This window comes from Coregonus lavaretus (assembly GCF_964263955.1).
Source record: "Coregonus lavaretus genome assembly, chromosome: 3".
Lineage (NCBI taxonomy): Eukaryota > Metazoa > Chordata > Actinopteri > Salmoniformes > Salmonidae > Coregonus > Coregonus lavaretus.
Genome location: NC_139990.1, coordinates 44220565 through 44246438, shown reverse-complemented (window position 1 = coordinate 44246438; position 25874 = coordinate 44220565). Strand labels below are relative to the sequence as shown.

The following is a 25874-nucleotide window of genomic DNA, read 5'->3' as shown; positions in this document are numbered from 1 at the left end:
GCAACATTTATTTTTCTAGTAGCTAGTTAGCTAATGTCAGCCAGCCTAGCTGACATTAGCTACAGTAGCTAGCTAAAATTAGCTAGCTGTTTGCTGTTGTACCAACATTTCAGTTTTCTCACTAACGTTTTCTGAAGAAAATAATTGCCAAAGGCCCTTGCTTGCTAGTTTACCAACTGTCAATAGGGTGTTGTTGTCAATTAGCAAGCTAACTAGCTAACATTAACGTTACCATTTAGTTTTCAGGATGGAGAGAGAGAGAGGATTCAACTTCAAGCTGTTGGTGCCTCCTAGAGTCAACCCACTCCCAGGACAGGTTTCTACCGTCAAACCACAGGAAATAGTCGAGGATAGGGGATGTTTCATGCAAACTTTGCAGCAGGTATCTCAGCTATATGTTTTGTTTGAAATAAAAATGTTGGTATATTGTCAATATGAATGACCTTACATTGATGTGCTACTTCATGTCTTAGGGTTATAATAAATGTTTGGACAAAGAGTCAAACAAGCCTTTTCCCTCTATGAATACGGTTGTGCCAACAAAATCCACCAGATCAGGTATTTTATTATCATATGCATTATACTTTTAAAATTAATATGGAACTTTAATTTCAGAAAGCTCACACTAAAAAAAATATTTTGGCCTGGTTGTCAGACCCAGATACTCCATTGAAGGTGCTTTTTAGTCAAGGAAATAGCGATCAGCTAAACCTGCATCTTGCACATGTATCTCGAGGTTTAATTATTTCCTCATATATTTTCTCTCCCCTCAGAAGATGTATTCAAGATGAAAGTTGTTCCACCAATGGAAAATGAAGACGTAAGTAAACTTAGTTTGGTGTGAACACAGATTAAAACATAATAGTATGTGATGTGTCTTGGAGCTGGTGGGACGTGGGGTGGGATGTGGGGGAATAAACCTGCTATAGAGAGCAGAGGGGGATGTTTGCTTTGCCTAACATTCAATTCTCTGACAACAGCTCTGGTGGACATTCCTGCAGTCAGCATGCCAATTGCACGCTCCCTCAAATCTTGAGACATCTGTGGCATTGTGTTGTGTGACAAAACTGCACATTTTAAAGTGGCACTTTATTGCCCCCAGCACAAGGTGCACCTGTTTAATGGTCATGCTGTTTAATCATCTCCTTGATATGCCACACCTGTCAGGTGGATGGATTACCTTGGCAAATGAGAAATGCTCACTAACAGGGACGTAAACAAATTTGTGCACATCATTTGAGAGAAATAAGCTTTTTGTACGTATGGAACATTCTTGTCCTATAGGTTCACCTGTTTATATTACACCAATGAGTAGCAATCAAAAGTGGGGTGTGCTTTCCAATGGGTCTTTAGAAAACCACTTGGCATGTTCTAAACATTTGCTTCTGAAAAACCGCAATGGTCACGTCAACTTTAGCACGCCACAATATAAAGTGCATTCGGAAAGTATTCAGACCCCTTCCCCTTTTCCACATTTTGTTACGTTCCAGCCTTATTCTAAAATTGATTCAATTAATTGTTTCCGTCATCAATCTACACACAATACCCCATAATGACAAAGCGAAAACAGGTTTTTAGATTTTTTTGTAAATGTATTAAGAATAAAAAACGGAAATACCTTATTTACATAAGTATTCAGACCCTTTGCTATGAGACTCGAAATTGAGCTCAGGTGCATCCTGTTTCCATTGATCATCCTTGCGATGTTTCTACAACTTGATTGGACTCCACCTGTGGTAAATTCAATTGATTGGACATGATTTGGAAAGGCACACCTGTCTATATAAGGTACCACAGTTGACAGTGCATGTCAGAGAAAAAACCAAGCCATGAGGTTGAAGGAATTGTCCGTAGAGCTCTGAGACAGGATTGTGTCGAAGCACAGATCTGGGGAAGGGTACCAAAACATGTCTGCTGCATTGAAGGTCACCAAGAACACAGTGGCCTCCATCATTTTTAAATGAAAGAAGTTTGGAACCACCAAGACTCTTCCTAGAGCTGGCCGCCTGGCCAAACTGAGCAATCGGGGGAGAAGGGCCTTGGTCAGGGAGGTGACCAAGAACCCTTTGGTCACCTTGACAGAGCTCCAGAGTTCCTCTGTGGAGATAGGAGAACCTTCCAGAAGGACAACCATCTCTGCAGCACTCCACCAATCAGTCATTTATAGTAGAGTGGCCAGACGGAAGCCACTCCTCAGTAAAAGGCACATGACAGCCCGCATTGAGTTTGCCAAAAGGCACTTAAAGGACTCTCAGACCATGAGAACCAAGATTAACTGTTTGGCCTGAATGCCAAGCGTCACGAAACCTGGCACCATCCCTACGGTGAAGCATGGTGGTGGCAGCATCATGCTGTGGGGATGTTTTTCAGAGGCAGGTAGTGGGAGACTAGTCAGGATCGAGGGTAAGATGAAAGGAGCAATGTACAGAGAGATCCTTGATGACAACCTGGGGCGAAGGTTCACCTTTCAACAGGACAACGACCCTAAACACACAGCCAAGACAATGCAGGAGTGGCTTAGGGACAAGTCTCTGAATGTCCTTGAGTGGCCCAGCCAGAGCCCGGACTTGAACCCGTTCAAACTTCTCTGGAGAGACCTGAAAATAGCTGTGCAGCGACACTCCCCATCCAACCTGACAGAGCTTGAGAGACTCTGCAGAGAGAATGGGAGAAACTCCCCAAATACAGGTGTGCCAAGCTTGTAGCGTCATACCCAAGAAGACTCAAGGCTGAAATTGCTGCCAAAGGTACTTCAACAAAGTAAAGGTTCTAAATACTTATGTAAATTTAATGTTTCAGTTTTTTATTTTGAATACATTTGCAAAAATTTCTAACAACCTATTTTTGCTTTGTCATTATGGGTTATTGTGTGTAGATTGATGAGGGGGAAAAAACAATTTAATCCATTTTAGAATAAGGCTGTAACTCAACAAAAGTTCGAAAAAGCCAAGGGGTCTGAATACTTTCCGAATGCACTTTTTTGATAATAATAATACTTTTGGGTGGAACAAAAAATTAAGAGGACAGATTATTGTATGGGACAATATACAAAAGTTTTTGGGAAAGATACATTGATAAGAAAGAAATGGACTGATTTTAAGGTTGTGTCATCAGATTTGGGGAGGGGTGGGGTCACCAGAAATTCTGGCTAAAGAAATGGGGTCCCTGCTGAAAAAGTTTGAAAACCACTGGCCTAGATAGATAACACATTCTACAACTCACCAGCAAGCCAATATTAGTTGAGTGTTAGTCTCTGGTGGACAGACTACGTAAACATAAATGGTACCGTAGGTCTGTCATGATACAACGGGATACGGGAGATAGCGAGCAGCATTAGTTCCGGTCCTTGGGTTTTACCTCACCGGTTATTTGGAAAAATCTAGATTTGGTATGGTGTGTCGAATTTCGGAAGGGGAGGGGACATTTGGCCCATAGACTTACCCGTAACTTGCAAAGAGAGGGTGGAGCTCCTCATTCTATCTCTTCTCTTAACATGTATGGACCCAGAACTTAATCGAGCATCTGACCAATTACGCAAGATTAACCGAGATTAGTCGCATGTGAGCAAATTAGCCTTTATCTCAATTTATCTAACTTCTCAGGAGCATTAGTTTTAAATAATAGGCTATGTGATTCAGAGGAGACTGGTGGGAAGAGCTATAGGAGGACGGGCTCATTGTAAAGACTGGAATGGAAAAGTATCAAACATATGGAAACCACGTTTGACTCCGTTCCATTGATTCCATTCCAGCCATTACAATGAGCCTGTCCTCCTATAGCTCCTCCCACCAGCCTCCGCTGATGTGATTATGCATAGATTATGCTGTAAAGTTCTGATATGTGTTTTCTAAATCTTCCTAGACCAATTTCAAACCCAGTCAGCTGTATTCAAAACTTTTTGAAGAAGTTCAGAAAGTAAAATATTGGAAAGTCAAAGTGGACTCAGAGGCTGTGCAAAAAGACAGGAAGCTGCAGGAAAACAAAATAACAATTGAAACCCAACGCAAAGCCATTCAAGAATTGCAGGTTTGTACCAGTAAATGTACAGGTATAGGCCTATATTGAAATGACAGAGTAAAAATGCTATAGTCCTTTAAAAAAAATATTATTATTATTGTTATCCTATGTTTCCTTTCCTTTATGTTCAGTTCGGAAATGAAAGCCTCAGCATAAAACTAGAAGATCAGATCAGTGAGAATGATGATCTGCAGAACAAGTATGTATTTGATTATAACATGATACTGTCACTATAGATTGTATCATCATCATTCTGCTTTTATCTGTAATGTTTATTTCTTCAACAGAAACAATGCAACACGGAACCTATGTAATATACTGAAGGATACGTTTGAAAGATCAGCGGAGAAAATCCATCTATGTGAGTAAAACATGCCGTCTACTCAGCCTAAATGTACATGCTAGTTGCCTGAATGCAAAATGATGACATTTCGTAGTCTACGTTGTCCTCAAACCAACCTATGTTCTCTTAGTTGAATCTGAAAGAGAGGAAACCCATCACTTGTTCATGGACAACAGTGAAAGTATTCAGGTGAATATGATAATTTCCTGTTCTTTTGATTAAAATGATATAATGTATTTGTTATCTTCATTAATAAAGCATGTATGGCGTCAGTTACATGATGCTAGTGAAGAACAATAAAAAAAAAAGTGTATTTAATTAATTGTTATAGAGGATGAGTGCTGCCTTTGAGAGCCTACGTATTCAAGCAGAAACTGACCGCCATGAAATGCTGAAAGGTATGTATACTTGAAATATATCATCATCAATGCATTTGTATTGTGTTGTTGTGAACATAACACTAGGCACTTACACAGTATATAAAAAGAGAACAATAACTCTAATGATGTGAACATTTGACAGTCAAAGAGGATTTGCAAGAATGTGCCATTCTAAAGGAGACATTTGAGAAAGAATTCAGCATGAAAGAAGAAGAGGTTGGTCTATAACTGACTCAACATGAGTAATGGACACCCTCTCTCTGAGTGGTTCCCAAAACACACATTTTTGTAAACCTTGTTGTCACAAACAATATGAACAGTATTTGACATTGTGTATGTAGACTATGCAAACTGAAAGTATCTCTTACAGGTTGTGATACTTCAGATGAAAATGAAGGACAAAGAAAAAGAACTTCAGGCAATCCTGCTCAACCTCCATGAAACCCAAGAGAGTTGCAAACGGTTACAACAGGCAGCAAGTAAGATGGTCACTATTTGGACGAGACTAGTATTACTAGTGACGTTGGTTATGTAATTATTTCCCCAGCATGTGAGTTATTCCATAGGACGATTTGCACAGGATGTTTTTCCAAACTGCCTCCCATAATTCATATTTTTTCCTTCATTCAATTGACCATTATGACGGAAGCCTGGAGGTTTTTATTCTAGGTGTGAAGATATTTCAACGTCATGTCTAGACAGTAGGCTACACTGATAACTCGTGCTTGGCTGCCAAATTTATAGGTGTCCCCATAATATTTAAATTGAGGAAGTGTGATCAAAATCATTATTTTAGCGATCCACGGTAGAAGTCCCTCCGAATAAAAATGCCCCCAATCCTGCTGATATGAGCTGCTGAACAGTAGGCCTATTTGCACTTGAGATACATTTATGGATGAGAAAGTGAACTTGCCATTTCCAAAAACGTTGAGCTCAGTGGATTGGGATGCTTTGTGATCTATTAATCTACAGCCTACTACATCAACAGCCAGGGTTTCATTAAAGCGGCAATCAGCAGTTGAAACAATAACAATGCCGACTCCCGCCTCTGTTTTGGTAAAAAGCTGAGGGATGGGGCTGAAGAAATGTAACCACTCTCAAATTCATAGACATAGCTATGGATGCAAAGTCTGGGCATCCATGATATCAAAATTATAGTTTTAGGCTATAAAGTGTTTGTTTACATTTACATTGTTTACAAACATTGGAGTAAAACAAGCTTACATTTTAGGTTCTGATGGGGTACGACAACTGAACTAAGCTCTAGAGGCATTTATAAGTTATATTCTTCAAGAATCAATAAGTACATATCAATAATTCACAAATCCCAAAATGGATGTAGCAACAGCAGATTGCCCCTTTAAATAAGCCTATAACCGCAATACTTTATAATTGCGCATTTAGGCCTAATTAAGCTGACACATTTGGCGATGTTCAACTTCAATTCACTGGCACAAAACATATAAAGAAAAGTATTCAGTATGAAAGTTGATAAAGGCAGGCCAGTCAAATGAAATATACACTATATATACAAAAGTATGTGCCCACCCCTTCAAATTAGTGCATTCGGCTATTTCAGCCACACCTGTTGCTGACAGGTGTATACAATAGAGCACACAGCCATGCAATCTCCATAGACAAACATTGGCAGTAGAATGGCCTTACTGAAGAGCTCAGTGACTTTCAACGTGGCACTGTCATAGGATGCTACCTTTCCAACAAGTCAGTTTGTCAAATTTCTGCCCTGCTAGAGCTGCCCCGGGCAACTGTAAGTGCTGTTATTGTGAAGTGGAAACGTCTAGGAGCAACAACGGCTCAGCCGCGAAGTGGTAGGCCACACAAGCTCACAGAACCGGACCGCCGAGTGCTGAAGCGCGTAGCGTGTAAAAATCGCCTGTCCTCGGTTGCAATACTCACTACTGAGTTCTAAACTGCCTCTGGAAGCAACTTCAGCACAATAACTGTTCGTCGGGAGCATCATGAAATGGGTTTCCATGGCCGAGCAGCCGCACAAAAGCCTAAGATCACCATGCGCAATGCCAAGCATCAGCATGGTGTAAAGCTCGCCTCCATTGGACTCTGGAGCAGTGGAAACGTGTTCTCTGGAGTGATGAATCACGCTTCACCATCTGCATCTGGTAGTCCGACGGATAAATCTAGGTTTGGCGGATGCCAGGAGAACGCTACCTGCCCCAATGCATAGTGCCAACTGTAAAGTTTGGTGGAGGAATAATAGTCTGGGGCTGTTTTTCATGGTTCGGGCTAGGCCCCTTAATTCCAGTGAAGGGAAAACCTGTGCACAAAGCGAGGTCCATACAGAAATGGTTTATCGAGATCGGTGTGGAAGAACTTGACTGGCCTGCACAGAGCCCTGACCTCAACCCCATCGAACACCTTTGGGATGAATTGGAACGCCGACTGCGAGCCAGGCAGATTCGTGCAACATCAGTGCCCGACCTCACTAATACTCTTGTGGCTAAATGGAAGCAAGTTCCCGCAGCAATGTTCCAACAACTTGTGAAAAGCCTTCCCAGAAGAGTGGAGGCTTTTATAGCAGCAAAGGGGGGACCAACTCCATATTAATGCCCATGATTTTGGAATGAGATGTTTGACGAGCAGGTGTCCACATACACTACCGTTCAAAAGTTTGGGGTCACTTAGAAATGTCCTTGTTTTCGAAAGAAAAGCAATTTTTTTGTCCATTAAAATAACATCAAATTGATCAGAAATACAGTGTAGACATTCTTAATGTTGTAAATGGCTATTGTAGCTGGAAACGGCTGATTTTTAAAGGAATATCTACATAGGCGTACAGAGGCCCATTATCAGGAACCATCAGTCCTGTGTTCCAATGGCACGTTGTGTTTGCTAATCCAAGTTTATCATTTTAAAAGGCTAATTGATCATTAGAAAACCCTTTTGGCCTTCTTGAGACTAGTTGAGTATCTGGAGCATCAGCAATTGTGGGTTCGATTACAGGCTCAAAATGGCCAGAAACAAATAACTTTCTTCTGAAACTCATCAGTCTACCGTATTGGTCCGAATATAAGACGGCCTTTTTTCCCCTCGAAATAGGTCCAAAAAAGTCGGGTCGTCTTATATTCGGGGTCTAGTATTCAGAGCGCAGTTTCTCTTCTTCGGCGCTCCCTTTAAATGTCAATACACATTCGCGGGCACAGATGGCGCCAAAAATTCGTTCCGGACGGAGGGAAGAGGCGTCCTTAACAACCAGCCCGTTACCGGTGTTTAAAGATGGAAAGACAGGCTGACCATTTAGAGACAAGTGGCTCAAAAGTGGGCCAGGTCAATAAACAACAGCGGAGGAGCTATGATGCCAATTTCAAAATAATGGTTGTCAATAAGGCAGAGTCATCTAACAACTGCCAAGCTGCCAAGACATTCGGGGTCACTGAGTGTAATGTAAGAAGATGGCGAGCAGAAAAACAACGTCTAAAAGATGCTAACAGTCAGCGAAAATCCTTCCGTGGTCCTCAAAGTGGTCGTTTCATTGAGGTTGACCGGAGGGTTTTTGAATATGTCAGGGAAAAAAGAAGTGAGGGAATGCCCATTACCAGAGCTGTCATCCAGGTTAAGGCCCTGGAAATCGCCAGAGAGCTCAACATCACTGGATTTAAAGCCAGCCTCGGCTGGTGTCGTAGGATGATGCGGCGTAATGGACTGTCACTTAGACGGAGAACGAGTTTGGCCCAACGCCTGCCGTCAGACTTCGGAGAGAAGCTGCTTTCGTTTCAGCGCTTTGTTATCAACCTGAGGAAGAAGCACTCCTACCCGCTGGATCAGATCGGCAATGCTGATCAGACACCCGTTTATTTCGACATGCCAACATCGGTGACTGTCAATAGAAAGGGAGAAAAGTCTGTGTTGGTGAAATCAACGGGCAACGAGAAGAGCCGCGTCACTGTCATGTTGACATGTCTCGCTGGTGGCAGCAAACTCCCCCCGTATGTCATTCTTAAGCGTAAGACTGTGCCAAAGGACCCAATGCCAGCTGGCATTATTGTGCGCGCCCAGGAGAAGGGCTGGATGGAGTCGGGGCTTGTAGTGGACTGGCTAAAGGTTGTGTGGGGCGCACGCTACGGGGGACTGAGGAAGAGGAGGAACATGCTCGTTCTGGATGCGTTCCGCGGACATCTGACTGAGCCCGTGAAAAGTCAGGTGCGAGCAATGAACGGGGATCTTGTGATCATACCAGGGGGAATGACAAGCCAGCTACAGGTGTTGGACGTAGTTGTGAACAAGCCTTTCAAGGATAACCTGCGAAAAAAATACACAGAGTGGCTCCTGTCTGGCAACCACGCACTCACACCGACCGGGAAAATACAGAAGCCGTCAGTCCGTCTACTGTGTGAATGGATCCTGCATGCATGGGATGCTATTCCCTCACAGAGCATCATCGATGGCTTTAAAAAATGTTGCATCTCAAATGCATTGGACGGCAGCGAGGACGACGTGCTTTGGGAGGAGCCGGTGGAAGCGGAGCAGCTGGGGAGCGATGACAGCGAGAGCGAACACAGCGGGGCAGAGGACGTGTGTGAGGGATAGAGAGACATCGGAGGAGAAGTTTGGCGAATTTTTGTTAAGTTTAGTTAAATGTGTGGCCTGTATTTTCTCTGTTATTTAAAAATGTTGCTTTATTATTGCTTGATATTAATTTTGAATCATACTGTACATAGTTTGCCTTTGTGTTTAATTCACTGTGTTTTTAATATTGTTATTTTAAAATAAAATGAAGTTCTTTGTTCGGCAAATCTAGTCTGCAAATCTGTTTTTCTAAATGTTTGTGTTGAAAAACGGGGGGTCGTCTTATAATCAGGGTCGTCTTATATTCGGACCAATACGGTATTCTTGTTCTGAGAAATGAAGGCTATTCCATGTGAGAAATTGCCAAGAAACTGAAGATCTCGTACAACGCTGTATACTACTCCCTTCACAGAACAGCGCAAACTGGCTCTGACCAGAATTGAAGAGGAGTGGGAGGTCCCGGTGCACAACTGAGCAAAAATTACAGATGTGGTGTTTTGTTCTCGTGCACATCATTACATTACCCCCAGTAAAACTAATTCCGTCCGAATAGGTCTTGGTGAAACTTTACCTCCATTTCATGCATTTTACTGGAAGTGAAACTTAAAGCATGGTAGCTGCATCCTAACTGCTTTACTCCTGTATAATATCATGACAGAGCAACATCAGGAAGCCCTACAATGTTGCAAACAAGAACAAGAATCCCTGTTAGAAAGTCTGCAAAGTGCAGAACAACTCAATGAAAAATGTGAGGTTAGTATGTTGTCTTGTACTCCAATATGCAGATTAAAATAATATTTAAAACACAAGTTATGCAATTCATCATGCATATTCCAAGGGGGCATATGTTTGTCATTTTACATTCTAAAGTGTTATTTATCTTTATGCAGCTGTGGACAGTACATAATGAGACAATGGAAAACATGCATTGTTACTTTGAATCTCTTTAGGGAAATAGAAAAGCTATTGCGACAGCATTAGAGCGCAACAAAGAGGAGAATGCAAAGGTCATTGCCAAGAAAGACTCAAGCTTGGAAGAGCTCAACAAAATAAAAGATCAACAAGCAGACAAGCTTGTAGAGATTCAGGCCACAGCCCAGGAATTTCAGACATCATTAACAGTTGAGATACAGAGGTGGGAAATTCATGTTTGGTGAACCCAAATAGTCAGAATGGTAATCAAGATTCTTATATTACTTTGAATGTTAACTTGTTTCCCAGGGCAAAAGAACTTGAACTGAAGCTTACTGCAGTCACAGAGGAACTTGACTGGAAAAACATTGAATTAGGTAAAGTATTGTTCGGCTTCGCCTCGTACCTACCCCCGTGCTAAAAAAGGTGTATCACACACCCTCTCGTGTTATAATTGCTTTATTTTCCAAACATTGACATTTGTTTTTAGCTTGTATGCAACCAGAGATTAAATATATGTTTTGTTTTCTAGGAGAGATCAAAGAACAGAAAGAAAACAAAGACAGTCAGCTACAAATCCTTGAAAATGAATTGGTAAAGATTATATGTCCCCTATGTTTTGTGAACTAAAATTGGCACTTCCCTCATAAATGTCATGCCTAGTCCATGTAGTGAGGTTAATGAAAGATCAATTATTTAACTCTTGCCTTTAGGATTTCAAAACTAAATCCATACAGTCACTAGAGGAAACAATTAAAATTGTGGAGACCAGAACATCAGAACTCACCACAGAGCTTGAGGGGAAACATGCTGAAATTCACCAAGTCAAGGTGAGATGATGTTCAGATGATTGTTGTGTAGATACATTTGTAGCGCTACTTATTCAGAAGGATATTGGTTGCATAAGTCTTATTATCTTTTAATATTGGAATATGTTGTACCCTTCTAGAATAAAGTGAAAACCATGTCTGTTGAAAAGTTTTTACTGGAAAAGGCTCTTGAAAAGGCTGAAACGATGCAAAACGACTTGAAAGAAAAATCCAATATGACTGAGGTTTGATTCTATTAATTGTATTTTCCTTGCACAATATTGGCAATGCATATTTGTGTTTACATTTTTTGTTTGACACCTGCATGAGTCCAGGAAATAGATTTTTCATATGTTGTATCCCACAGAGGAAAATAAAAGAGATTGAGGGCCAGTTATCTGCTGCAATGAGAAGGGATGAAAAATCCATCAAGGAGAAAGAGAATCTAAAGACAGACATTTTACAGCATGAGTGAGTCCTTTGATGTTCAAATATCAATTATTCAATAACCTGAGGGATATTTTTCCTCCATGTCTCTTTAAATAATGCTGAATGTGAATTCTTCCCCAGGGTGAAGTATGAGGAGCTATCAGCAAGTTTCAATCAGCTGCAACTTGAGAAAAATACTATTCTGGAGAAGATTCAGAATGAATCTTCAGAGGCAACCATTCTGATAGCACAACTTAAGGTCTGTATGAATTGAACATGTGTTGCTGTCTGTATAGTATAATACAGAATAATTTAGCAGTTTGTTGATAATTCATGGTATTGTGTTGTAATGGGAATATTTTTCTCATTCAGGAGAGTGAGGCAAAAGAGATGAAGAGGAAGAAGGAAATTGAAAGACTCCAAGAAGAAAACCAACAATTACGGTCAGTTAGAGTTAATTGTTTATAAATCTTTAGTAATTATAGTAATTATACAATGCAGCAACATTCTTTTTTTTCCAAATCATTCACCTTTTCTTTCCTGTAGAGAGGAATTGAAATCCTTAAATGCCAAAGTTGAAGAGCAAGGCCAAGACACTGAGAATCTGCAGAATAAACTTGAAGAAAGTGTAAGCAAATCAACTGTCTATGAGGTTGGAATAATACTGTGAAATTGTGAAAATTATGATAATTCTCTTTTAGTGTAAGAGCAGTTTGAAAAGACCGCCTGAAATGTTTGCCTGTTTTGGTGGAATGGAGTTTTGGCCTGCCTGGTGTCATCACCATGTGGTAAATTAGTTAATAGACCAATTAGAAAGAGAGTTCCAAACCTCTGCCAATAACAGCTAGTTTTCAGTTTCCCCCTCCCCACTCAGACAACTCCCAGACAGTCCTAGCAAAATTCTTGCTTGAGAAATTGCTCTTTGCTAAGAAGCTATTTTTGTTTATTTTTTACAATTTTATTTGAAAACAGTCACAGTAAGGTACTTAATTGTTACCCAGAAATGATTTGATATTGAAATAAAAACGTCTGTATTGGAACTTTCAACATGATGTCTGTTTAACACTGTTTTTCAAAAAAATAATATGGCCATGTACTATAAATGTCCAAATGTAAATGCACGTCAGTTTTATTCTATATTCACACAAATGAGTGATAGTAAATCTATTTTCTGTTTGACTTTATTTCTATAGTGTGGAGATCTGCAGGCTGAGCTCTCAAAGAAAGAGAAACAAATGAAAGCAGTGGAGTCAAAGGTCATTATCAAAGTCATGTCTACACCTGGATTATTTTGTCTTTCATTATCTTATCAAACACTTTGCTTTTTCTCTATAGCTGTCCAACCTGAAGATAAAATTAGAGAGTAAAACTAAAGTCCAGGACGAATACCAAAAAGAGGTTTGTATTGACAAATTGTCTTTGGACAAATTAATTATACAGTAATATAAAACATTCAGCTTTCTATAACCTGTTTTTCATTTACTTGTTTGTTCTCAGAACAAAACGTTGAAGAAACAAATTGCAATTGAGACAGCAAAATCCAGTGAACTTGAAAATGAGGTACCGTGTGGCTTTAAATGATCACTTACAAGACAAGTGCAACATTGTAATGCAGTTGTGATGCAACTTGGTTTGTCATCCATTACAGATAAACAAATTGAAAGAGGAGTCAGAAAATGTTCAACGATCAAATGAAGAGGAATGTAAAAGATTGCTTGATGACCTTGGAACCAAATCAACATCTGAGGCAGAGCTTCAGAAAAAGGTGCTTGTTGGAAGTTACATTCTGTAAGGTACATTCTGGTAGATGTGGCAATATACTTACTGCACATCTTGATCCCTGCAGGTGCAAAAGCTACAGCTTACAGCTACAGATGCAGTCAAGAGTAAGGAAGATGTTGAAATCAAATGTCAGAACAAGATAGCAGACATGGTTGCCTTGATGGAAAAGCATAAGGTAAAGTTATCTTTTGGTCAATATCCACAGATTACACCAACACCGCTGCCATCTTGCATGTTGTATAAAATGTTCTCCATGTGTGTTTGTTAACATTTAATTCTCTGTTGGTATCAGAACCAGTATGACAAAATGGTTGAGGAGAAAGATGCAGAGCTTGATGAGAAGAAGAGGAAAGACATGGAGGCTACTGCTAATAGAACATCACTGGTATGATACATTATAGTAGAGAAATACACATGAGATTGGATTAACTGGGAGTATTTCAGTAGAGTGTCATAGCTCTGCTTCTTGGATATTTTTCTGATTTTTCCTCAGGAATTGGAGCTGTCACAGCAGAACATTGAGAATGACCGTTTGAAGGAACAACTAATGAAAGAAATGAATGAGAGGGTAAGTGTGTCATGTCCCATGCTGACAAAGCTGTGTCAAGTGACAAATGTTGTCTATTTACTCAGTCATGATGTCATGTTGGGTTGTAGGAAAGCTTACTACAAGAGATTACAGACCTGAAAAAAGAGATGACATCTCAGAAAAAGAGCAGGCAACTGGAGACACAGGATAAACAGGTATATATTCAGATTTCAGAGCATTACAACAACAGTTTGTGTTGTTTAAAAGTGTCTGACAAAATTGTTTTTAATTTGTTATATTTACAAATTAGCTGCCTGAGCCAAAGTCCAAAGAAGTGAGGTGTTCTGAAACCCCCAAAGTATCCTCCTCCGCCAAGATGCCTGTGTTCCGTTTGGCAAAGGACAGTCAGAGAAAGCCAAAAACTCAGAAAGCCTCTGTAACCCCATCCCAAAGCTCAGACAAAAAAGTTGCTTTAACTCCAAACATTAATGTAAGTGATCATGAACTTCTTAAAAATGATTGTGTTCAGGTCAAACGTTTTCTGAAAGGTTTCTCCACTACATCCATGTGCATGATCACTGTATTAGATGAACTGATATTTTTGACATGTCAAAGGAAATGGAAAACGAAGCCCCAAAAACTCCATCTTGGAGCTCCATGACTAGAGTTGCAGCAACACCACGAATGAAGGTATTGGAATTGGTTGATTATTTTGTGTGTTGTATTCATAATGCATAAGCTAGGCTATTCAATAATAAATGACCTGTATGTTGTATGATCACTGTAGAATTTATTAGATTAACTGACGTCGTATGTTTGATGTGTCAAAGGAAACCGAAGCTCTCAGAACTCCATCTTGGAGCTCCACCAATATAGTTGGCGCAACACCACGGATTAAGGTATTGGAATATGTTGCTAGATTTCTTTATGTGTAGTATTCATTAACTGTATTTTCATTTGTTGACCCATGATATGTGAACCATTCCCCCAGAAGATTCTCTCCATCCTATTTCTCTGTGAGTGATTGAGTGATTTTCTCCACAGTCTTACAGAATCAGAACTCCTCCGTCCACTGGGAAGTCTGTGCCCTGGGGGAAGAGCACCCTGGAGCTTGACCCCAAGTCTGACAGCTCTGAACATAATGATTTATTGGTAAATAATGCTTCAAGATCTAATGAACACACTGCTTTAACTTAGATTTGCTTAAAACATTGGATTGGCTTAAAACTCCCAATGACCACAAATAAGTTAAACTCATAACTTTATATGCATGCTGGATGGAATGTACATGCACATTTAATTGTGGAAATCATTTTTGCTTTACATATCACATCTTCTAACTTGGGTCTTTCTGGTTCTTATAATGGCAGAGCATTGCAGTTGCAACTGATCCATTCGAGAGCAGCCTGCAGCCAAGTGTCCCAGCAGCACAGCATCAAAAAGTGGATATATTCAGGAAGGTAGAATGAGCCAGCCTTACATTAACACCAAATACTTGACTTACTTGGCAGTACTCCCTCTGCATTATGAAATAAGTTGTGGAATACCATATTGCATTTTATGGTATAGTCTATACTCTGCAACTTCTAAAATATAGTCTGTAACTTGTAAAAGTAGTTAATGCTGTGATGTCCAGGTCAGTATTAGTCTGTAATGTTTCAGATCCAGAGCCCTGCCATTCAGAAATCACCTGGGAGTGCTTTAAAGCTCTCTGCAATGAAAAGGATGCGGGATGCTGGTTGGACATCTGTCACTGGTGCTGAAAAGAAGAAGAAAAAATCAGTTGAAAAGATATTTGCATAAGAAGCAAATGCTGTGCTTTTCAAGATAGACCGTTTTCTGTGTCTGGGGAAAAAAACACAGAAAACGGTCTATGCTCTTTTCATTACACCACTGCACTCAAGTTCATTCATGTCTATAGTTGTCTGATGCTGGGAAAGCTGTTGATTTCAAATGCAAGTCAAACAAATTTCAAATGAACCAAGTATGTTATCTTGTTTTGTTTTTACTGTTTAGCAACTTTACTCATATTATTCATGGGAAAATATGTCAAATGCTTGTTGTTTTGACCAAACTTGCCACTTTTGAGTCCATTCAACATGAATAAGTTCATGTTTTCATGAAATTGAATGTATTTGTTCGTAACATTGTTTTTGTTTGTGTGGTTTTTATGAACCTATACACTATATATACAAAAGCTTATATACAAAATAATGTGGACACCCCTTCAAAATGAGTGGATTCGGTTATTTCAGCCACACCCGTTGCTGACAGGTGTATAAAATCGAGCACACCGCCATGCAATCTCCATAGACAAACATTGGCAGTAGAATGGCCCGTACTGAAGAGCTCAGTGACTTTCAACGGGGCACCGTAATAGAATGCCACCTTTCCAACAAGTCAGTTCGTCAAATTTCTGCCCTGCTAGAGCTGCTGTAAGTGCTGTTATTGTGAAGTGGTAGGCCACACAAGTTCACAGAACGGGACTGCCGAATGCTGAAGCGCGTAGCACGTAAAAATCGTCTGTCGGTTGCAACACTCACTACCGAGTTCCAAACTGCCTCTGGAAGCAACGTCAGCACAATAACTGTTCGTCGGGAGCTTCATGGAATGGGTTTCCTGTAGCTCAGTTGGTAGAGCATGGCGCTTGCAACGCCAGGGTTGTGGGTTCGATTCCCACGTGGGGCCAGTATGGAAAATGTATGCACTAACTGTAAGTCGCTCTGGATAAGAGCGTCTGCTAAATGACTAAAATTTAAAAAATTTAAATGTTTCCATGGCTGAGCAGCCGCACACAAGCCTAAGATCCATGCGCAATGCCAAGTGTCGGCTGGAGTGGTGTAAAGCTTGCCGCCATTGGACTCTGGAGCAGTGGAAACGTGTTCTCTGGAGTGATGAATCGCGCTTCACCATCTGGCAGTCCGACAGACAAATCTGGGTTTGGCGGATTCCAGGAGAACGCTACCTGCCCCAATGCATAGTGCCAACTGTAAAGTTTGGTGGAGGAGGAATAATGGTCTGGGGCTGTTTTTCATGGTTTGGGCTAGGGCCGTTAGTTCCAGTGAAGGGAAATCTTAACCCCATCGAACACCTTTGGGATGAATTGGAACGCAGACTGCGAGCCAGGCCTAATTGCCCAACATCAGTGTCCGACCTCACTAATGCTCTTGTGGCTGAATGGATGCAAGTCCCTGCAGCAATGTTCCAACATCTAGTGGAAAGACTTCCCAGAAGAGTGGAGGCTGGTATAGCAGCAAAGGGGGGAACAACTCCATATTAATGCCCATTATTTTGTAATGAGATGTTTGGCAACATTGTGTGATGAATTGTTATTTATTACTATTTATATTACTACCAAATAAAATGATGCTTCAATTTGTCATAGTCATTTATTTGTATTTACTCAGATTGTCATATTCTCCCTTTTGCAACGGAAAAGGGATCCGACTAATACATCCCTGTTTTATACCTTTTAATGTGACCCTCCCTAATTAGGGTCCTAGTGAAAACACTGACCAAAACTAGTTTTCCTACTATCGTATCACATAAATCAAACATAGGTATGGTGTTTTTTAAATGTGTTGCCTACTGTTCTGACCTACAATTCACAATATTGCAACGCAACACAGATACGTAAATTATATTCTTGACGTTGATAATAAAAGTGAGTTACCTCGGGTGCTCAACACGCAATGCTGATGTCACTGTCCCTATTGCCGCGTTCAAGTGCTAGTCGGAACTAGGAAACTCGGAAATGTTCGACTTGCTAACTGGTTTTAGTTATTCACGTGCCGCATTCAATAAATTAGCAAATCGAAATGTTCGAGTTTCCTAGTTCCGACTAGCACTTGAACGCGGCATAGCCCCTTTGCCCTTCCTCGCTCCGCTCACCCACCCCTGACTACGCTCCAGCTGCTTCCGCAGCTGCCTGTTGGTGTCTGTAGCTGGCTCCCCTCTCTAGCCCACATATTCAATGTACAGGTAGCTTAGACCATGACAGGCATCGCCGCTGCCTCCTTCTTCTCCAACAGTTGCAGATTCGGTGGTTGCGGAATCCACTTCGAATCGTTGGCCGAACTCATCGTGCATATTGAGGACAACCACATCGGTAAGCATTGAACGAATCAGACAGAAACAGTCAATCTGCTCACTGCACTTCTGCAATGGCTGTGGCTAGGGCTAGCACGAACCAGTTAGCTAGCTATAGCTACTTCCTGCGTCTGACAGCGCTGTTGGTAGGTGTATTGATGGGATGTTTGTCTTTAGATTTGTTGTATTTACTGTCACGCTATAGCATTGCAATGTATAGCTACAAACTGCACGATTAGGAACCATCTCGCACTTCGGAAGCGCCAGTTGGTCAATACATTCAACGTTTATGCACGGAACCTATTGCTCGCTCTAGCTATTGCCATTTGCAGCCCTGTCTATGTTTGCAGCGCTAGGCCTGCGCAAGTTTCGTTGCAAACACTTGCTAGATACTGCAACTAGACAGCGCAATGATGGAATGAACCATTGTTGACAACTTGAGTAGCTTTAAAGAAACCTAATTGAAGATCAATTTAATAAACTACCAAAGCTGTATTTAGTGTTGAAGTTCGCAAGCCCCTTGGTAACCAGTTAGTTTGTTGACAATGACTGTTATTACACTGTTCTAACGGCGCCTTCCTCGATATTATGAGATTACAATGGCCATGGGGCTCAGATCACAGTGCAATTCAAGTTTAGTTAAAATGTTATACTCATGCATTATATTTGCATTCATAATTTGTGAGGTTCTCTCTCTCACACACACACACACACAAACTGCTAGAGAATGCAGGTGTGCAGCAGACAGTAGATGAGTACAGAACAGTGGAGGTGAATTTCAGTCACCCTGGGAGATGTGTGGGCATGAGTCTTGTCCTGATGCACAGAGTTACCCAATATTGATGAACCTGGATGTGGGTCATGCCACCTCCTCTCACTCACACATGATGTTGTCCCTCAAGGGTCACAGTAACTGAAGATCCTCCCACATTGATTAAGGTTCTACCTTGGGGGCTTTATCCTACATGTATCCTATGATCCAACACTGTCTGCAGTAATTGACTTTTCAGTGTTATGGATCTATGGATTGTTGTGTGTTTGTATAAACTGTGTGTATACCAGTGTTGGGGAGCAGTAATAGTTCAACTAACTACATTTTGCAGTAATTTGTAGTGTTTTCAGTATTTAATTACTTTTTTGCCATGTAGTGGTGTAGCGAACTACTGGAACTACACACAATTCTTTTTGCAAAAATAAAATAAATTATGGGTGAAATAGGCAATAATGTCCTTTATTTTTTGGCGTCAGACCTGCCTAATTTTCACTTAAAACATTGTTTTTGTGATTAATAGGATAAATTACACATTCTGTTAACGTCTAACTACAGAGTGATCTGTTCTTGCAATTTGTTTTCTATGACATTTTAGATTTACAGTGAGGGAAAAAAGTATTTGATCCCCTGCTGATTTTGTACGTTTGCCCACTGACAAAGAAATGATCAGTCTATAATTTTAATGGTAGGTTTATTTGAACAGTGAGAGACAGAATAACAACAACAAAATCCAGAAAAACGCATGTCAGAAATGTTATAAATTGATTTGCATTTTAAATGAGGGAAATACGTATTTGACCCCCTCTCAATCAGAAAGATTTCTGTCTCCCAGGTGTCTTTTATACAGGTAACAAGCTGAGATTAGGAGCACACTCTTAAAGGGAGTGCTCCTAATATCAGCTTGTTACCTGTATAAAAGACACCTGTCCACAGAAGCAATCAATCAATCAGATTCCAAACTCTCCACCATGGCCAAGACCAAAGAGCTCTCCAAGGATGTCAGGGACAAGATTGTAGACCTACACAAGGCTGGAATGGGCTACAAGACCATCGCCAAGCAGCTTGGTGAGAAGGTGACAACAGTTGGTGCGATTATTCGCAAATGGAAGAAACATAAAATAACTGTCAATCTCCCTCGGCCTGGGGCTCCATGCAAGATCTCACCTCGTGGAGTTGCAATGATCATGAGAACGGTGAGGAATCAGCCCAGAACTACACGGGAGGATCTTGTCAATGATCTCAAGGCAGCTGGGACCATAGTCACCAAGAAAACAATTGGTAACACACTACGCCGTGAAGGACTGAAATCCTGCAGCGCCCGCAAGGCCCCCCTGCTCAAGAAAGCACATATACAGGCCCGTCTGAAGTTTGCCAATGAACATCTGAATGATTCAGAGGAGAACTGGGTGAAAGTGTTGTGGTCAGATGAGACCAAAATGGAGCTCTTTGGCATCAACTCAACTCGCTGTGTTTGGAGGAGGAGGAATGCTGCCTATGACCCCAAGAACACCATCCCCACCGTCAAACATGGAGGTGGAAACATTATGCTTTGGGGGTGTTTTTCTGGTATTCCAGCATGACAATGACCCAAAACACACGGCCAAGGCAACAAAGGAGTGGCTCAAGAAGAAGCACATTAAGGTCCTGGAGTGGCCTAGCCAGTCTCCAGACCTTAATCCCATAGAAAATCTGTGGAGGGAGCTGAAGGTTCGAGTTGCCAAACATCAGCCTCGAAACCTTAATGACTTGGAGAAGATCTGCAAAGAGGAGTGGGACAAAATCCCTCCTGAGATGTGTGCAAACGTGGTGGCCAACTACAAGAAACATCTGACCTCTGTAATTGCCAACAAGGGTTTTGCCACCAAGTACTAAGTCATGTTTTGCAGAGGGGTCAAATACTTATTTCCCTCATTAAAATGCAAATCAATTTATAATTTTTTTTATTTTTTTGTTGTTATTCTGTCTCTCACTGTTCAAATAAACCTACCATGTAAATTATACTGATCATTTCTTTGTCAGTGGGCAAACGTTCAAAATCAGCAGGGGATCAAATACTTTTTTCCCTCACTGTACATATGATAATTTTTCACAAAGTAGTTTTAAGAGTAGCTTTAGTGTAGCTTAACTTCTTCCAGTGTGAAGTAATTGGTAGCTTGGTGAGCTAAATTTTCAGAGTAGCTTCCCAACACTGGTGTATACTGTGTTTACAGTGTGTACTACAGTGTTTACGGTGTATACTACTGTGTTTCTGAGTGTATACTGTGTTTATAGTATGTACTACTGTGTTTCTGAGTGTATACTGTATTTACAGTGTGTACTACAGTGTCTACAGTGTGTACTACTGTGTTTCTGAGTGTATACTGCGTTTACAGTGTGTACTACAGTGTTTACAGTATGTACTACTGTGTTTACAGTATGTGCTACTGTGTTTCTGAGTGTATACTCTGTTTCTGAGTGTATACTGTGTTTACAGTGGGTACAACAGTGTTTCTGTGTGTATACTGTGTTTACAGTGTGTACTACTGTTTACAGTGTGTACTACTGTGTTTCTGAGTGTATACTGTGTTTACAGTGTGTACTACTGTGTTTCTGAGTGTATACTGTGTTTACAGTGTGTACTACAGTGTTTACAGTGTGTACTACTGTGTTTACAGTATGTGCTACTGTGTTTGAGTGTATACTGTGTTTCTGAGTGTATACTGTGTTTACAGTGGGTACAACAGTGTTTCTGTGTGTATACTGTGTTTACAGTGTGTACTACTGTGTTTACAGTGTGTACTACTGTGTTTCTGAGTGTATACTGTGTTTACAGTGTGTACTACTGTGTTTCTGAGTGTATACTGTGTTTACAGTGTGTACTACAGTGTCTACAGTGTGTACTACTGTGTTTACAGTATGTGCTACTGTGTTTGAGTGTATACTGTGTTTCTGAGTGTATACTGTGTTTAAATCAAATCAAATCAAATCAAATGTTATTGGTCACATGCGCCGAATACAACAGGTGCAGACATTACAGTGAAATGCTTACTTACAGCCCTTAACCAACAGTGCATTTATTTTTAACAAAAAAAGTAAAAATAAAACAACAACAAAAAAAGTGTTGAGAAAAAAAAGAGCAGAAGTAAAATAAAATAACAGTAGGGAGGCTATATATACAGGGGGGTACCGGTGCAGAGTCAATGTGCGGGGGCACCGGCTAGTTGAGGTAGTTGAAGTAATATGTACATGTGGGTAGAGTTAAAGTGACTATGCATAAATAATTAACAGAGTAGCAGCAGCGTAAAAGGATGGGGTGGGGGGGCAGTGCAAATAGTCCGGGTAGCCATGATTAGCTGTTCAGGAGTCTTATGGCTTGGGGGTAGAAGCTGTTGAGAAGTATTTTGGACCTAGACTTGGCACTCCTGTACCGCTTGCCGTGCGGTAGCAGAGAGAACAGTCTATGACTAGGGTGGCTGGAGTCTTTGACAATTTTGAGGGCCTTCCTTTACAGTGGGTACAACAGTGTTTCTGTGTGTATACTGTGTTTACAGTGTGTACTACTGTGTTTCTGAGTGTATACTGTGTTTACAGTGTGTACTACTGTGTTTCTGAGTGTATACTGTGTTTACAGTGTGTACTACTGTGTTTACAGTGTGTACTACTCTGTTTCTGAGTGTATACTGTGTTTACAGTGGGTACAACAGTGTTTCTGGGGGTATACTGTGTTTCTTAGTATATACTTTGTTTACAGTGGGTACAACAGTGTTTCTGAGTGTATACTGTGTTTACAGTGGGTACAACAGTGTTTCTGGGTGTATACTGTGTGAACTGAGTTGTGTATCTGAGTGTGAGACTGTATGCATTGGGAACATGATACCCATCTCTGATCAGCTGGCAACCATTCCTAAATACTCCAATCAACCACTGCATTCAGTCAAGCCTGACAGGATTCTGGCTCAAGAAATAGGCTATCTGTATTTTTGCCCTTTTAGCTCCATGACATTGCCCCAGTCCAGAATGATGAACCATCCGCCCCTTGACCAGACCAAAACCCTGAGATAGGTTCATGGCTGCCACGCCACGGAAGATAAACCATGTCACTGGGCGGAATGCAGGGAGAAGTCCTGGCAGGGTTCTAATCTAAATCAAAGTTTAGCAGGCAGAGCAGTTTGATATAGTGCACTACTTTTGACCAGGGCCCATAGAACTCTAAAGGGAATAGGGGGTCATTTGAGACGCAGACATATTCAATGTGGTGTTTAGGTTAGTATGGTGACATCAATGCATAGGCCTAGTTCTATAGATGTGTCATGGCACCATTTGATTTCTGCTACTTTTAGAGGACATAGGTTTAATGACTAGGCCTATGTCTGGTTTGTTCCACCCCATCCTTTGTCACTTAGTTTATAACAATGCCATTACCAAAAATGGTTCAGGGAACACTGAAATCCAAATTCAATATATTTGAATTAATGCTGTATAGACTAGCCCATATCTTAATGCTGTATAGACTAGCCCATATCTTAATGCTGTGTAGACTAGCCCATATCTTAATGCTGTGTAGACTAGCCCATATCTTAATGCTGTGTAGACTAGCCTATATCTTAATACTGTGTAGACTAGCCTATATCTTAATGCTGTGTAGACTAGCCCATATCTTAATGCTGTGTAGACTAGCCCATATCTTAATGCTGTGTAGACTAGCCCATATCTTAATGCTGTGTAGACTAGCCCATATCTTAATGCTGTGTAGACTAGCCTATATCTTAATACTGTGTAGACTAGCCTATATCTTAATACTGTATAGACTAGCCCATATCTTAATGCTGTGTAGACTAGCCCATATCTTAATGCTGTGTAGACTAGCCCATATCTTAATACTGTGTAGACTAGCCTATATCTTAATACTGTGTAGACTAGCCTATATCTTAATGCTGTGTAGACTAGCCCATATCTTAATACTGTGTAGACTAGCCCATATCTTAATACTGTGTAGACTAGCCCATATCTTAATGCTGTGTAGACTAGCCCATATCTTAATGCTGTGTAGACTAGCCCATATCTTGTAGGCCTGTTATTTGTATGTGTGTATTTTAAATTGATCAAATTGAGGGGGCACGTGCCCTAGTTTTAATGGTGTGTGTTCATTTTTCGTGGTGGGGTTTTCTCAGGATCAGTAGGGAGAGGAGGTGTCTGGTGACGAGGCTGGAGTCCATTAGCAGTGCTCTGTCTGTCTGTCTGTATTATTGTTGCATGATTCATTGGGTGAGTCTTTCTGCAGGCATACAGAGAGAGAGAGAGAGGGAGAGAGGGCGAGAGAGAGAGAGAGACTGAGGAATGCTTTTTAGATTATCCAGTCCCTCAGTCGGGCATCTGATTCCCTTTTTTGTTCAAGCTGGGCTGAAGAGCGTCTGGGTACGCTTTCACTCTATTGAGACTGAGGGGGGTTTGGGTCTGTCTGTCTGGGAAAGGCTACATGGGGTCTTCAAGACAAGAAGTGTTCCTCCTATGATAGCCTGACTATACCACCGTTTAGCCATGATATGGCTGGAGCCTCCATAATGCTGTCTATAATGTATAGTATTGTAGAATAACTAATCGTTGTATTAGTAATGACACAATCTTAGCCTAAACTATCATTTCAGATGACAATTTCAATCCCATGCATTTCCCCAGTATTCGTAGGGGTCCTAGTTTGATTAGTATACATTCAAAATGTTTAGTTGTATTTCTTCATAAGCCTATATTAGTTTCATTTGACACTTCAGGTTGCCACAATACACACAGTGAGACAGCTGGGAAACTGCCTGCAACACTGTCACGATCGTTGAGAGACGGGTCAGACCAAGGTGCAGCGTGGTATGCGTACATGTTTATTAGAACAAATAAACACTCGCCAAAACAACAAAAGCAACGTAACGTGAAGCTCAACAGTGGCTACACACAACAAGCCAAACACGAGTCAAGATCCCACAACTAAGGTAGGCAACCAGGCTACCTAAGTATGATCCCCAATCAGAGACAACGAGCGACAGCTGTCTCTGATTGGGAATCACACCCGGCCAAACCTAGACATACACATACTAGATCTCCAACTGTCACGGTTTCGGCCGAGGCTGCTCCTCCTCCTGGTTCGGGCAGGCTTCGGCGGTCGTCGTCCCCGGAGTACTAGCTGCCACCGATCTATGTTTCATGTTCGTTTGGTTTGGTCTTAATGTTGTACACCTGTGTCTAGTTAGTCCTCGTTAGTGTTCTATTTAGTTCTCGTTGTGTGTGTCTGTGTTTGTGTGTGATTGCGCCTCTGTTACGTGTTGGAGCTACATTTTTTCCCTCCAGTGTTTGGAGTGGTTTCTTTGCACATGTTTTGTGCGCAGTTTATTTTGTCGCCTGTGTGCGCCTGGTATTCGCCTTCAGGCTTATTGTGCTTTTGTTTGTGTGAATTTAGCACTAAAGCCTTTGAACTGAGCCTCTGCGTCCTGCGCCTGATTCCTACACCACACCCACCTTCAGCACCTTATGACAGAATCACACACCACAATGGAATCAGCAGGATCGGCAGAGACGCCTGTGTCGCTCGAGGAGCATATCCGTGGACAAGATGGCCAGATTCGACAACTGGAGACCGCTCTACAGGAGGTAATCTACACCTTGCACCGATGGGAGGCCAGCCGGGTACCCACACCTCCACCTATCCTGCCCACCCCATCGGTCGGTCCACCAGTCCTAGGTTCGGAACCCAGGGGGATTCGGCTCTCGCTCCCGAGGGCGTATGACGGTACAGCTGCCGGGTGTCAGGGGTTCCTCCTGCAGGTGGAGCTCTACCTGGCCACTGTACACCCGGTGCCCTCGGGATACGAGAGCGTTTCCGCCCTCATCTCCTGTCTCACGGGCAAGGCGTTGGAGTGGGCTAACGCCGAGTGGAGGAGAATGGACGCCAACACCGTGACCTACGCAGAGTTCTCCCGCCGCTTCAAGGCCGTGTTCGACCATCCACCTGAGGGCAAAGCGGCGGGGGAGCGTCTAGTCCAGTTGAGACAGGGGAGGAGGAGCGCGCAGGCGTTCGCTCTAGAGTACCGGACTCTAGCGGCTGATGCAGGGTGGAATGAGCGGGCTCTCATCGACCATTTTCGATGTAACCTACGAGAGGACGTTCAACGTGAGTTGGCCTGCAGGGATACCCATCTTACATTCGACCAGTTGGTCGATATGTCCATCCGTCTGGACACCCTGCTGGCCACCCGTGGACGTCCCGAGGGGAGTCCGTCCATTCCGCCCTCCGGCGCCTCCGAGC

At 41.6% G+C, this 25874-nt stretch overlaps 2 protein-coding genes across 2 annotated transcripts in view; both read left to right on the top strand.

The window, feature by feature from the left end:
- Positions 1–247: 247 nt before the first annotated feature.
- On the top strand, positions 248–15546 carry LOC311123454 (synaptonemal complex protein 1-like; the record flags this gene model as incomplete). The annotated part of the gene is made up of 34 exons (XM_084158181.1): positions 248–382; positions 474–558; positions 777–820; positions 3862–4026; positions 4149–4216; positions 4305–4378; positions 4491–4549; positions 4692–4758; positions 4883–4956; positions 5111–5219; positions 9941–10035; positions 10233–10417; positions 10504–10571; positions 10727–10788; positions 10908–11024; positions 11144–11248; positions 11371–11474; positions 11574–11691; positions 11805–11875; positions 11979–12060; positions 12626–12688; positions 12768–12830; positions 12930–12992; positions 13081–13197; positions 13279–13389; positions 13507–13599; positions 13708–13782; positions 13872–13958; positions 14054–14233; positions 14359–14433; positions 14574–14642; positions 14788–14895; positions 15114–15203; positions 15406–15546. 34 exons carry the CDS (start codon positions 248–250, stop codon positions 15544–15546), a joined length of 3222 nt encoding a protein of 1073 aa, XP_084014307.1.
- Positions 15547–17694: 2148 nt separating this feature from the next.
- LOC311127010 (juxtaposed with another zinc finger protein 1-like) overlaps positions 17695–25874 on the top strand; it is a 31864-nt gene continuing 23684 nt past the window's right edge. Inside the window, exon 1 of the mRNA XM_084158745.1 lies at positions 17695–17851. Within this exon, the coding sequence (XP_084014871.1) occupies positions 17737–17851 (115 nt within the window). The 5' untranslated portion in view covers positions 17695–17736. The remainder of the gene's footprint in view (positions 17852–25874) is intronic.